General features: G+C 45.2%; 1 protein-coding gene and 1 pseudogene across 1 annotated transcript in view; one reads left to right on the top strand and one right to left on the bottom strand.

Annotated features, from left to right (window-relative positions):
- Positions 1–240: 240 nt before the first annotated feature.
- LOC119535271 lies at positions 241–957 on the bottom strand (annotated as a pseudogene).
- A 1986-nt stretch (positions 958–2943) lies between these two features.
- Positions 2944–12261, top strand: part of CLCN1 (chloride voltage-gated channel 1) — a 38032-nt gene continuing 28714 nt past the window's right edge. Inside the window, exons 1-7 of the mRNA XM_037835962.1 lie at positions 2944–3123; positions 5891–6011; positions 6432–6563; positions 7203–7331; positions 7578–7711; positions 8910–8987; positions 10099–10177. Of these exons, the coding sequence (XP_037691890.1) occupies positions 2944–3123; positions 5891–6011; positions 6432–6563; positions 7203–7331; positions 7578–7711; positions 8910–8987; positions 10099–10177 (853 nt within the window). The remainder of the gene's footprint in view (positions 3124–5890; positions 6012–6431; positions 6564–7202; positions 7332–7577; positions 7712–8909; positions 8988–10098; positions 10178–12261) is intronic.

Raw genomic sequence — 12261 nt, 5'->3', positions numbered from 1 at the left:
TTGTGTGTGCTGATGGAAAGTTTGCGATTGACAGAATCTGAGAGCCAAACCCCTGAAGTGTATAAGGCAAGATTTTTGTCGTAGGGTGGGGCGAGATAAATAAGATGGTAGGATTGAAGGCCGGTCCAGCTTAATTCAGTCGAGAACAGTCTCAAAAATAAGGCAACCTGTGGCTTCTCAGTTTGAGACCACCACCAGAATGGCCCCCTGCAGCAGGAAAAGAAGCCAACCAGTAGCAAATTACAAGATGGGGCAGCAATCACAGGTAAGAGTTGGGGTCATGGATGATGGACAGGAAACCTCTGAACCAACACTAGAAGTGAATGTCTTTGCATGTCCTGTGCATGTCTCTAAGCAGTTTTTGGGGTTTGAAGAATTGTTACTTTTGTGAGATTTTTTTCCCCATAAAAAGATGATAATGGAACCCTGGAGAAATGAGACCACCAACGCAGAACCTCCAAGAGGGGTGGGGCTGGGTAAGAGTTGGAAAGGGCTTCGTGCACCATGCTGCTCCCTCCATGTCTGGCTGAGTTCTACAAACTCTTAAAAGTGCCCAGGAGAGCTTTGCAGTTTGGACAGTAGCAGTCCACATCCTGCAGGGTGTCCCCACCAAAGGAGAAGCAGCAGCAGCCCACAACACTCCAGCAGGCCCAGACTCCCACAGGACAGCCAGGTGAGGGCGCTGTTGGAGGAAGGGACAGCACATCTGGACCAGGTAGTCAAAGGAGACTGGACAAACAGGGTCTGCACGGCAATAGCATTGGCATTGGGAGCAGGAACTGGGTCTAGTACACAGGAGGTCATGCCTTTCCCATCAGGACCTGTCAGCAGCCCCATGATCAACCCAGTCATAGGCACTGGAGGTATAGGGAAGGAACTGTTAATGACTCCCATCTCTTTGTGCATTGGTATGGAGGAAGACCCAGTGGCTATCTGGTATGTTTCTGGAGTCAACATATTACCATCACACCCCAGAAACCACAACCTCCAACCCATGAGACTTTGTTTTAATATTCCTAACCTTAAAAACAAGATACTCTTAAAACCTTGCCATCCAGCATGAGCAGCCTGTACATTTCCTTGACCCTCCTCTAATTCCAAAATCTGGTTTTTAGAATTGCAGTTGATGTTTCCTTTCTAGACTGTGTGAGGGCTTTTCTAGTCTCTGATTTCCGCATTTAAATCTCAAAATCCGTGACTAGGCTGCTGTGTTTAGGGACCTGACTTTCTCAGAAATAGTGAGGAAGTAGTAATTGTGTTAGATATTTGTTTCTTGGAGTTATCAAGTTCTGCAGAAACTGTTTACCTTCAGCAGAGTTATACTCCACGAATGGATGAATTATGGCTTCTCTGTTTCTGAAGTCCTTCAAAGAACGTAACTTTACTTACGGCACACTATTTTCTTTTTAAAGAAATTCTTCCTGTCATCTCACACCAGTCCCTAGATCTCTTTACTTACTTTCTGCCTGCAAAGAATATAGATATTATCACAGAACCTTCAATCCCTCACATCATCACACTTCTGTAGTCTTTGTGGGTTGTTCATAGGCCTTGAGGCTTAGAGTGTTTAAGTTGGAAAGGTACTGTTAATGGTATCCATCTTCCCACTTGCTTTGGATGGTTTCATTTAACCTAGATCAAAACTAAATTGTAGACCAGATTTTTGACCCTTACCCTACAGTCCCAACTTGGACTGTCGTGGGACAGCCTGTTTGGTGATATATCCTAAACTACACTTTGGCTCAAATTTATGCCTTTTCTTTTTCTACTGATCCCCTGCTCATCTAAAGGGAGAAGGAGGAGTTCATAGGGGAAAGAATGTTCTAGGAAAGTTGATGAGAAAAGCATGATAAAGTAGTGTGACGTTGGCCAAAAATTATTTATTGACCCAAAACGGGAAGATGAGCAGAGTGTACTTCCCTGTCATCTTTTATGTCTGTCAGGCCCATCAGGAGAAGCCGTCACTCCCATCCCACTTCCACCTTCCATAGGCCTCTGGCCTACTTCCCCTATTCCCCTCTTGTCCGACCTACGCTGATGATAATGTAAGTGGGTACTCCACAGCCTAAATGGAAGCTCAGTTCTCCTTACCCCCACCTCATAAATCTGGGCTGGTCATATGGCAGACATATATCAGTCTGGGAAGTGGCAGGAATCTCAGAACCCAAGGCTATATCTCCCTGCTTCCCACAAGCTTCCCACACCTAGTGGGTGGTAAGGATGGGGCAAAGAGGAGGCCCCAAAGCATTATTAGCTGCCTCTGGCAGACAAACTGAATAAACACAGCTAGCTAGACAAGAAAATTGAAAATTGTATGGGTTGGGTAGGCTGGTCAGACAGATTATGATATAGACGAAGACTAAACAGGAAGCTTCAGAGCTCGGAACAAAGCAGGAAGAGATGGCAGAGAGGCACCAGCTGCTATCCCAGGTAAGTTACTCTCCAGAGTATTTAAAAATCTTAGAATCATTCCATCTGGCACCCTGCCCCTCACCTTTCTACATACTGAAGAAAAGAGGTGGAAACATTAGAAGATTGAAGTGCAGGTAGGATATCTCTAGGAGCAGATAGGTTTGAGAGTATACTAAGCAGGTTTCATCCTGGTCCGTGCGCTATTTATAAAAGGACCAACTTCGGCTGGAAGCCTACTAAGTGATTAAGAAGAGGGACAACACTGCTGGCTCTGCAAAGGGAATTCCCTGTGGGGCTGTCTCACAGGTTCTCTTCCCAACCCCCACCCCTGCACTGCTCTCACACCTGCTTCGACCCTAAGCAGATCAAATGTGGCAGTGGGGGGTCATGTGATGGTGAAGTGGCTATAAATAACTGGGGGTGGGCATGCTGCCCCAGACGCCTTGGGGACAAGCAAGAGGAGAAGCTTAAGGAGCTCTGTTGGGGGAGGACGGGCAAACAGGCCAAGGCTTGGCCTGGGGGGTAGGGAACATGGAACGTTCTGAGTCACAGCGACTTGGGGGCGAACAAAGCTGGTGGGGCAGTGCCCCCCAGTACCATTATATGCCCTTTGAACACTGCACCAGCTATGGACTGCCCTCTGAGAATGGGAGCCTTCAGCACAGGCTCCGAAAGGATGCAAGCTCCCGACCCAACGCCCACCCCACGCAGGTAAAGTCCCTAGGGGGTGTGAGGAAGGGTAGACTAGAAAAACAGTAGTGGGATGGATTGGTGAGAATTAGTTATTAGGTGAAAAGCTGGAGCAGTGTTTATCTGTGTGTGTGTGTGTGTGTGTGTTTATGACTTAAAAAGTATATGGTAATGTGTTCAAAATATGAAAATCCTATAAAGGTCTGGGCTCATACAACCACTTGTACTTTTATATGCCTTTACTAATAGAATAGCCGAATCATATGGCTATTCCCCTCTTGTCCAACCTATGCTGCAACCACACATGCATTCCTAGCTTGTGCTTATGTAATCTGCATTAAGTGATTTGCATAGGAGCTCACACCTCTGTGTGCTGCATGGTGTACACCTTCACCCACACATATACCACCAGATTTCTCCCACCCCAACCCCCAGCAGTACACACGTAAATAAACACATCTGCAGAAGACGGAAGAAAGGAGTTAGGTTAAGTGGAGAAAAACTGAACTGAAGATCAGTGACCAGAGGTATAAGTGTCCATGTCAAAAAGAGCAGAAGAAATTTAATCAAACTCTTGTGGAGAGATTGATCAAGTAAAAACCTATTAAGTGTTAGGTACCTGGAAGGGCACAAAGATATGATCCTAGTGAGGAGTTTGCAAACTAATTAGAGGTTGCCAGGAACAAGTACTATCCAGGGTTTTCAAATTCATGGGTTCCGGACATCTGGGGATGGGCACAACTAAAGGAAAGGTTGGGAAATTGTTGTGAAAAAAATATACAGGTTATGGTTAGTAAGTAAATGTACCTCTCACTCCAAAGAATGCAGAGTGTGACAGAAGGATAGAATGTGTCTGGAAGAACAAGAAATCTGAGTATATACATGTTTTAGCTAATGGGGAGCCTAAGTTTCCTTTCAGATTAGCAGGATGTAGGAAAGGGCTGGGAAATTGTGGAGGAGTGGGCTGTGCAGGTGATTTCAGCATTGTGGGTCAAGAAGATGCAGTCTTGGTCACAGAGTGGTCCCTTAGGGTAGCTCCTAAGGACAGGACTATGGAATCATTTGGGGAGTGTGGACATCAAAATTAGTGTCAGTTCAAATAGTGAGTTAGAGAAGCCTTCCTGGGTAAGTTGGGTATGAACCAAGTCTTTGAACACTGTAGAATTGAATAAAAAGACCCATCCTCATGGCCCTGTACTCATTCTCACCTGTGTAGATGGTCATATCTGTATGGGACAACAAATTGAGTAAAAGTGAAGTTAGGGCATTTTCTGGGGACAGTGAGGGAACTGAACAAACCAGCAAAAAGTTTCATGCTGGAGAGAATGGTAACTCACTTTGGGAAGGAGTCAGACTGGTTTCCACACGGTCCAAAAAACAAGAGGAGTTTGCATTTCAATTTTTCTTAGCTTAATTTTTATTATGGAAAATGTCAAATTTACAAACAAGTCGAGAGAATGGCATAATGAATCCCAGAGTACCCTTTACCCAGCTTCCACAGTTATCAATACTTTGTCAGTGGTCTTTCTGCCAATTTTCCCATTCCCACCACACCCCTATACATATACACACTGGAGGTTTTGTTTGTTTGTTTGTTTTTTAACAGATCATAAACATTGTATCACTTTTACATTTTAGTTTTGATTTCTCCATTCCCTTCCCTAACCCTACTCTGAACCAGTCACAACAGATTTGGCTCTTCTAATCTTTCCCAGCCCAGGTTTTGATATGAAGCACCTCCCTCCCTAATCTCCACCAGTCTGGGCCCTAAGGAGATGAGCCAGCCTGTGGAAGAATGTGTGCTGTGCTCCATTGGTGGTGTCCTCTCTAGGTCTCAGCTAGGCTAATGAGAGAAACAATCACTAACCTCATCCCAGAAGACCAAACAGCCACGAGCAGGGAAATTAGTGTGTGCCTGTCCAGGACTGAGGCATAAACTCTGCTGCTTTTATTGTGAAATCAGATCTCTTCTACCCAGGCTGTCCCAGAATCAGCCACATGGCCTGTCCCGACCCTGGCCCCAGAGAATGGGGTTACTGTAGTGGGGATGGTGGTGAAGGCTAAAAGTATAGAGAACTCCAGCGTTCTACTTCGGGATGAGGGGGGTGGGCTACCAGATCAGAGGGATGCTGCTCCACCCACTGCACATTTTGGTAGGTGTCTGTTTATTGCTCTGGCAAGACATGGATTGACTTGCCTTATCAGGACTAGTTCCTGTTTGCGCATACAAACACTGATCGGTGAAGCTGAGAGGCTTTATCCAAGCTGGAAAAAAGGATCACAGTTTCCCCAAGTAAGGCTACATAACCAGGGCAAAGTACAACCAAGAGGCATTTCTCCAGTCAGGCCAGAATGTCCTCACCCTGTCCATAATAGTATCCCAAGGAGGGCAGTCAGTTATGGAATCTGGGGGAAATTATATAGAGAGAGACTGAGTGACAGAAAGCATAGTGACACATGAAACAGCTAATGGATGCCCAGTCTCAGCACCATCCTATATGTCTGCTCAGTAGAAATTAACCTCTGTGATGAAGGCTACTATAGACCAGTATGAGTGCAGATTGAGGAATGGATGGAGAGGGTGAGGATGGATGGACAAGGGGAGGAAGTAGCAAATGGACCAATGTGGAATGGATAGCTGAGGGCAGGGACAACCACAAAATAATCCTATACATAGCCACCAACACCAAGGATTTTTAAAAGTTGTTTTTCCTGTAAGTCTATGTGCTTCCCTCTATTTTTTCCTCTTCAAGAAGATAGAGACATTTACCATTCTTCCCCTGTCCAGATCTATGGGCATCACAAAGAACAATTCTCAGACAAGGAGCAGGACATGAGGATGCCCAAGCAGATGGGCTCAAGTGAAACCATGGACAGCAAGGATGAGGATCAATATTCCAAATGTCAAGGTGATGAGGACTGAGAAATAAAGGAATCTGGAATAGAGGAGGTACAGGGATTAGGAGAATAACTTGGATGTCCATTGCATATAACTCCCCCACCGCAGCCCCCCCACCCATAAAAGCCCTCCTCCAATTATTAAGGAAAAGGCATCCCTCCCCACCAGCTTCTCACTTAGCCTTGTTCCCTTACCACCTCTCCCCTCACCCTTAAGAAGCAAGAGTTTTAGAAAGGAATTCGAGTGTCATTGGGAAATTGGACTTTGGTGCTCTCTGAAGGAGCAAGGATAACAGCAGAGAGGTGAAGAGTGAATAAGACTTACAGACAAGCCCCTAAAGGCCCAATACCATACTTCCACTCCCCAGTCCCACCCCAAATGTAGTAACTGGTTAGCTGCTTTTCTCTTTTTTACCCCTTTCTCTTCCTAGATTGTCTCCACCACCTGGGAAACATTGTAAGAAGAAAACTAGGGGAAGACTGGATCTTTCTGGTGCTTCTGGGACTACTTATGGCTCTGGTTAGCTGGAGCATGGATTATGTCAGTGCCAAAAGCCTTCAGGGTAGGTTTAACCTGGCCTTTTACCCTCAGCCTCTCCCCACACTGAGGCCATTTCTAGAGCTTCTACCCTAGGGTAAGCTGGACGTCTTTGGGGAGAGGGTATTTTACACAGAGAAGGCTTCAAGTGAGACTCTGGCCCTGGGCAAGACCAGACCCAGATCCACATCCATTTCTCATGTTCCTTTCAACTGCAACTACTCAACCCATGGGTGCCCCTCAGATAGGGTGACCAACTCGTCCCAGTTTTCCCAGAACATTCCAGGTTTTAGCACTAACATCCAGAGTCCCAGGGGCCCTCTCAGTCCTGGCCAAATAAGGGTGGTTGGTCACCCTGTGGTCTCTAGTGTTGTGTTTGCAGTCATAGGACTTGAGTGTGATTTGCAGCACTACCACTTACAAGTGGTGGGAACTTGAACAAGTCACTTCACCTCCCACAACTCAGGTTTCCCATGTCTAAAATGAGGATAGTACCATCTCATGAAGGTTGAGGGCAATAACCAAGGCATGAGAATGCACCTTGTAAACTGTGATGTGCTGTGGGCATGTGAGTGTTGGTGATATTACCATGGCCATCAGCCACTCATCCTCACTCTGTGCCTCTTTGTCAACTCTGACTAACCCCAGGCATGTGTCTCTCTAGCCTACAAGTGGACCTACTATCAGATGCAGCCAAGCCTTCCTCTGCAGTTCCTGGCCTGGGTCACCTTCCCACTTATCCTCATCCTCTTCAGTGCCCTCTTTTGCCACCTCATCTCTCCACAGGCCGTTGGTGAGAACTTCCCACAGGACTCCTACCCATGTCATCAACATAATCTCATTGACCTGTAGACCATTCCACTCTGGCTTCCTCCCTTCATCCAACCCTATTCACAGCCCTTTTACCTGCGTGCCATTGTCTTCCTCACCATGACCCTCTTCAGCCCTCCCCAATCCCCATTTCCACTTTCTGGATTGTTCATCTCCCTTCTAACCTCCAGCTTTAACCTACATGTGATCTAGTTTTAAATCGTTTTAGGCTCTGGAATCCCTGAAATGAAGACAATACTTCGTGGGGTTGTCCTGAAGGAGTATCTCACCCTCAAAGCGTTTGTGGCCAAGGTTGTTGCGCTGACTGCTGGGCTGGGCAGTGGCATCCCTGTGGGCAAAGAGGTAGGTCCAGCAGTTACTGAGGTATGAGCTAGAAGAGGCACTTGGGTAGCACAGAACCTAGGGGCAGCTCTCAGAGAAGTAGACCATGGAAGACAGAGACTGAAGTCATGGACAAGCACTGTTAGGGAGGGGAGCTACACTGAAGAGAAGTCCTGGAGTGGAATAACAAAGTGTCAGACTTGGGAGGGCTTGAGAGCAGAGTCTCTCAGCCTGGACATTATTAACATTTTGGGCTGGATAATTCTTTGTTGTGGGGGGCTGTCCTGTGCATTGTAGAATATTCAGCAGCATCCTTGGCCTCAACCCCCTAGGTGTCAGTAGCAACCCCCAGTTGTGACAACCAGAATGTTTCCAGACATCGCCAGATGTCCCCTGGGGGCAAAATCAATCCCAGTTGAGAGCCACTGCCTTAGAGATAATCCAGAACAATCCCTTGTTTGAATCTGAAGACAACTGAGACCCAAAAAGATGCTGGGTTTTCTTCAAGGTTACATGCTTAGATTTTCTTTAGTTCTATACTCATGCCCATTCTTGCCCACCTACAGTAAAAGCTCCACACAGCAGCCAGAGTAATCTCTTAAAAATGGAAATAGTTTACGTCTGACCACTGATCAAAAACTTCTAATGGCATCCCATTCTACTTAAAATAAAATCCAGATTTCTTACTGTGGCCTGTGGGGACTGTGATTTGGCTTCTCTCTATCCATCCAGTCTTCTGTCCTGGCAGCCTGCCCCACTTTCTCTGTGTTCAGTCCACGAGGCTTTCTTTCTGTCCTGCAGCCACTCCAAGGTTGTTCCCCCCTCAGGCCCTCTGCACTTGCTTCTCCCTCAGCCGTGACCACTCTTCCTTCTGACATTCACAGGGCTCACTGTTCACTTTGTCAAAGGCACCACTCAATTATAACTTGCTCAGGGAGGCCCTCTCCTCTGCCCACCTGACCTGTCGTATCTCTTTCTATTCCCCTGTACTCTCCTTTATTTTATTCATACCCCACAGCATTATCTGAAATCATAATATACTGGTTCATAATCTCCCGTCATCTCTGGTGTGAAGTTCCGTAAGGCCAGAAATTCAGTCTCACCGCTGTATTTCCGATGTCCAGTACAAATGCCTGGCACAATAAATATTAGTTAAATGATTGCCACAAAGTCAACTATCTGGACCTCTTACTTCTCACCTTGCTCTCCCTTCTTCCAGGGCCCATTTGTACACATTGCCAGCATCTGTGCTGCTGTCCTCAGCAAGTTTATGTCCGTGTTCTGTGGGGTATATGAGGTAAGATTGAGAGAGAAAGACGAGGGAGGGGCCGTTGTTGGAAGAGGGCCAGCTGTGTGTACAAGGTGTGGGGACGAAGGCTGCCTTTGCTCTGGGCTGGCTATGATGCTGAAATGGGCATTGCACTAATCCAGGCTCCTTATTTTCCATCCACCTGCCCGCCCCCCTCTGCCCCCGCCCCAACCTACCCTAGCCACACAACACCTCTGTTTAGCCTATGTCTGCCCCCCTATGCCCATCTCTTTTTTATTTTGTGCCCCTACATTGTGGCCTATATCATGCTACCCCTGCAAGCCCACACTGCCCCCCATGTCAATTCCACTTACCCTTCATGTTTCCCTTTTGTACATCCCTGTCGCTTTGTAGTTCTTGATCCTCCTTCCCTGCCTCTTACCTATGGTCCACCTGCCCCACCCCTCCGCCTTCCTTGTCCTGCGTGCTTCTCTGTTGCAGACCGTGCCTGGGCAGCTTGATCTCCTGGTGTCAGCCTGTGCAGTGGGCGTGGGATGCTGCTTTGCAGCCCCTATTGGAGGCAAGTTTCACTTCCTCCCTACCTCGGTTGCCTGAGCAAGATTTGGAATGGGGGTTTGGGTGGCTGCCATACGCTTTGGAGGAGGGCTCACTGAGGGCTGGTGGCTGGGCATCCAGGGAGTGACCAAGGATTACACCCAGATCCTCCTGACAAAGGGGGATGTTCTCCTGAGACTGGTTTTTATTCCATGCAAGCTTTATTGGTACTTACTGTCTGAAGTCATTTTCTGTCTCTCTTCCTAGTGCCACTCTTGCCCTGACTGCCCCCATCTCCAGCCCCTCTCTGGTTATCACTTACTGGCTTACCTGCCAGCCATATATTTGCCTAACTTTTATTTCATTTTCTATTTTTCGCCTTGCCCTATGAGGTCACTTCCTGTTTGCCAAATTCACTGAGTTACTCTTGGCCTAGGGGCTAGATGGCCTCTGGAGTCACAAGGGGAGATAGGATCTCTATGGTTCTCTGTGACTTAGGCCTCTCATTCTGCCTTATTCCCCACCCCTGCTTGTTCTCCTTTCCTCTATCTCCCATCCTTTCCCTACCCCTCCCATCTGTCTTTTTATGTCTCTCCTCTAGTAGCAGCCATATTATTACACTGATATCCTGACAGTGGGCTGTGCTGTAGGAGTCGGCTGTTGTTTTGGGACGCCACTTGGAGGCAAGTGATTTACCCCTTCTAAAATCAGTCCTGACCTTGTGCCTGACCTTGCCACCAAAAGTTTTTGTCAGCCTTCCCAAATGCTTGCATTACCAATTATTAAAATAAGAAGTTCTGACTTTTAGTGAGCATTTACTATATGCCAGGTCATGTCCTAAACCCTTTATATTTAATCCTTCTAAAAGCTGAATGAGACAAGTATTATAGATGAGAGAGAGGAGAGAACTAAATTACAGAGTGGTAAGTGACTTGAGCAAGGTCATTCGGTTAGTAAATTGTAGAGATACGGATATAAACTGAGGCAGTTTCTGTGCATCCCCTACATATATTAACATTTATTTTTAGCATTGAATATTTTTTGCCCTGCACTTATTAAATCCTCTAACAGGGAATTCTATGAACTTTCTTCTCCAAGGAGAAACTTACATTTTGTTGTGTTTTAGTAAAGACTTAAGAGTTTGGTGGACCTTATTTAGATTATTGGTAAGCTTTAAATGAGGACTACAGATGGGAATTAAAGGATAAATGTTCCTTGATAGCAGTTTAAAATGGAATTTCTTCCTATGTGAATAAGGCAAACTGATGTTTCAGATTATTTTCCTTATCATGGATAATGAATAAATGGACATGGTCAGAGAAAGCGATAGTGTTTGTTTATTTACCAATCGAAATTAGTTTTAGCCAGATTAACAGAGCAGAGATTATTTGGATCATTCATTGGATTCATTGCTGATAGAAAGAACACCAAGTTGACAATGAAGAAACAAAATTGCGGGAAAGGCATATGCTTCTTAAAAAGCACTAGCCATTATAGTATCTTTTCAATTATGAAAATGTGATCAGTCCTTTCATAGAGGAGTCTTCAAGATAGCTAATGTGACTCAGCTCAGGAACGATAAATGGATACGAGTATAAAGTTAATGAAAATACATCATACTAACTTATACTAACACCATGCCACGGCATACAGCATAAGCAAATTAAGTTAGCAAATGCATTAGTTAGCATCCTGTTAGCACTTCTATTGCCAGCTCTAGTCATTAAAGTCATTAGTCCCTATCAGGTAAGCATGGTGTGTTTGAATTTCTACACATGTTGAACATTCACACTTACATTTATACCCATTTTTGCCTTTATTTACTCCTTAACCTTACAAATCCAGAAGGTCTACGAATATTTTTAGACTGGAATATTTTTTTTTTTTTCATTTTTAATCAGCCAGATTCTTTTAAGGTAAAGAGAATCTGGATTTTCTGAATGAGACTGGAATTTCTGGGATGAATGAGGAAGATTCTTTATGGCCCTGTGTAGAGTATGGGAAAGACAAAGACCATAGGAAAGTTACAGACAAAACTTTACCCTTGGCACAAGAACTTGTTCAGCCTTGAAAAATTGTTGAGGTGCCATGTTCAGTCTGTTTGTACCATGACAAACCATAAAGTACTTGCAGGTGGCATTACTTGCTTGTTTTTTTTCTATGAATGTAGAAACATTCTGAAGAAAAATTAATATTAAGGTATTTTATCCACTTTATAGTCAACTGTTACCTTTTTTTTACAACAATGAAAGGAAGCTAATTCAACATTCTGCAAAAACAACAAACATCTTTTTACTTCTATTATGTGCTAGACACTGATGGATCCTGTGATCTCAAAGGTACTCATGGTTGAAAGGGTAGACAGCAAACAGATCACAGCCTGTTCGAATAAGAGTTTCAGTGGCAGCCTGTGCAAAGTGCTGTGAGAGGGAGCCTTCTCCTGAGCTGTTGGGGGTAGCCAGTGAAGCTGTGCACAAGAGGTAGTGTTTGATTTGAGACTTAAATGATAAGTAGGTGTTTGCAAGGAAAATGGTGAAGACAGAGTTTTATGGACAGAGGAAAGAGCATTTCCAAGTCAAATTTGGGGGAACTATAAGGACAGTAGATGGGTATTACTAGATGATGCAGGAGAAAGAGTAATAGGAAATGGAAGAGTCTGGACATCAAATAGGGGCCAAATCATGAAGAGCCTTGTAGACTAGGCAAAAGAATGTAAATTTTATTTTCTAGGCCAGAATTTGCCAAACTGCGTTTGACAGAACACAGT

Source organism: Choloepus didactylus, chromosome 5 (assembly GCF_015220235.1).
Source record: "Choloepus didactylus isolate mChoDid1 chromosome 5, mChoDid1.pri, whole genome shotgun sequence".
Lineage (NCBI taxonomy): Eukaryota > Metazoa > Chordata > Mammalia > Pilosa > Megalonychidae > Choloepus > Choloepus didactylus.
The sequence above is the reverse complement of the archived record's forward strand: the minus strand, read 5'-3'. Positions and strand labels throughout refer to the sequence as shown.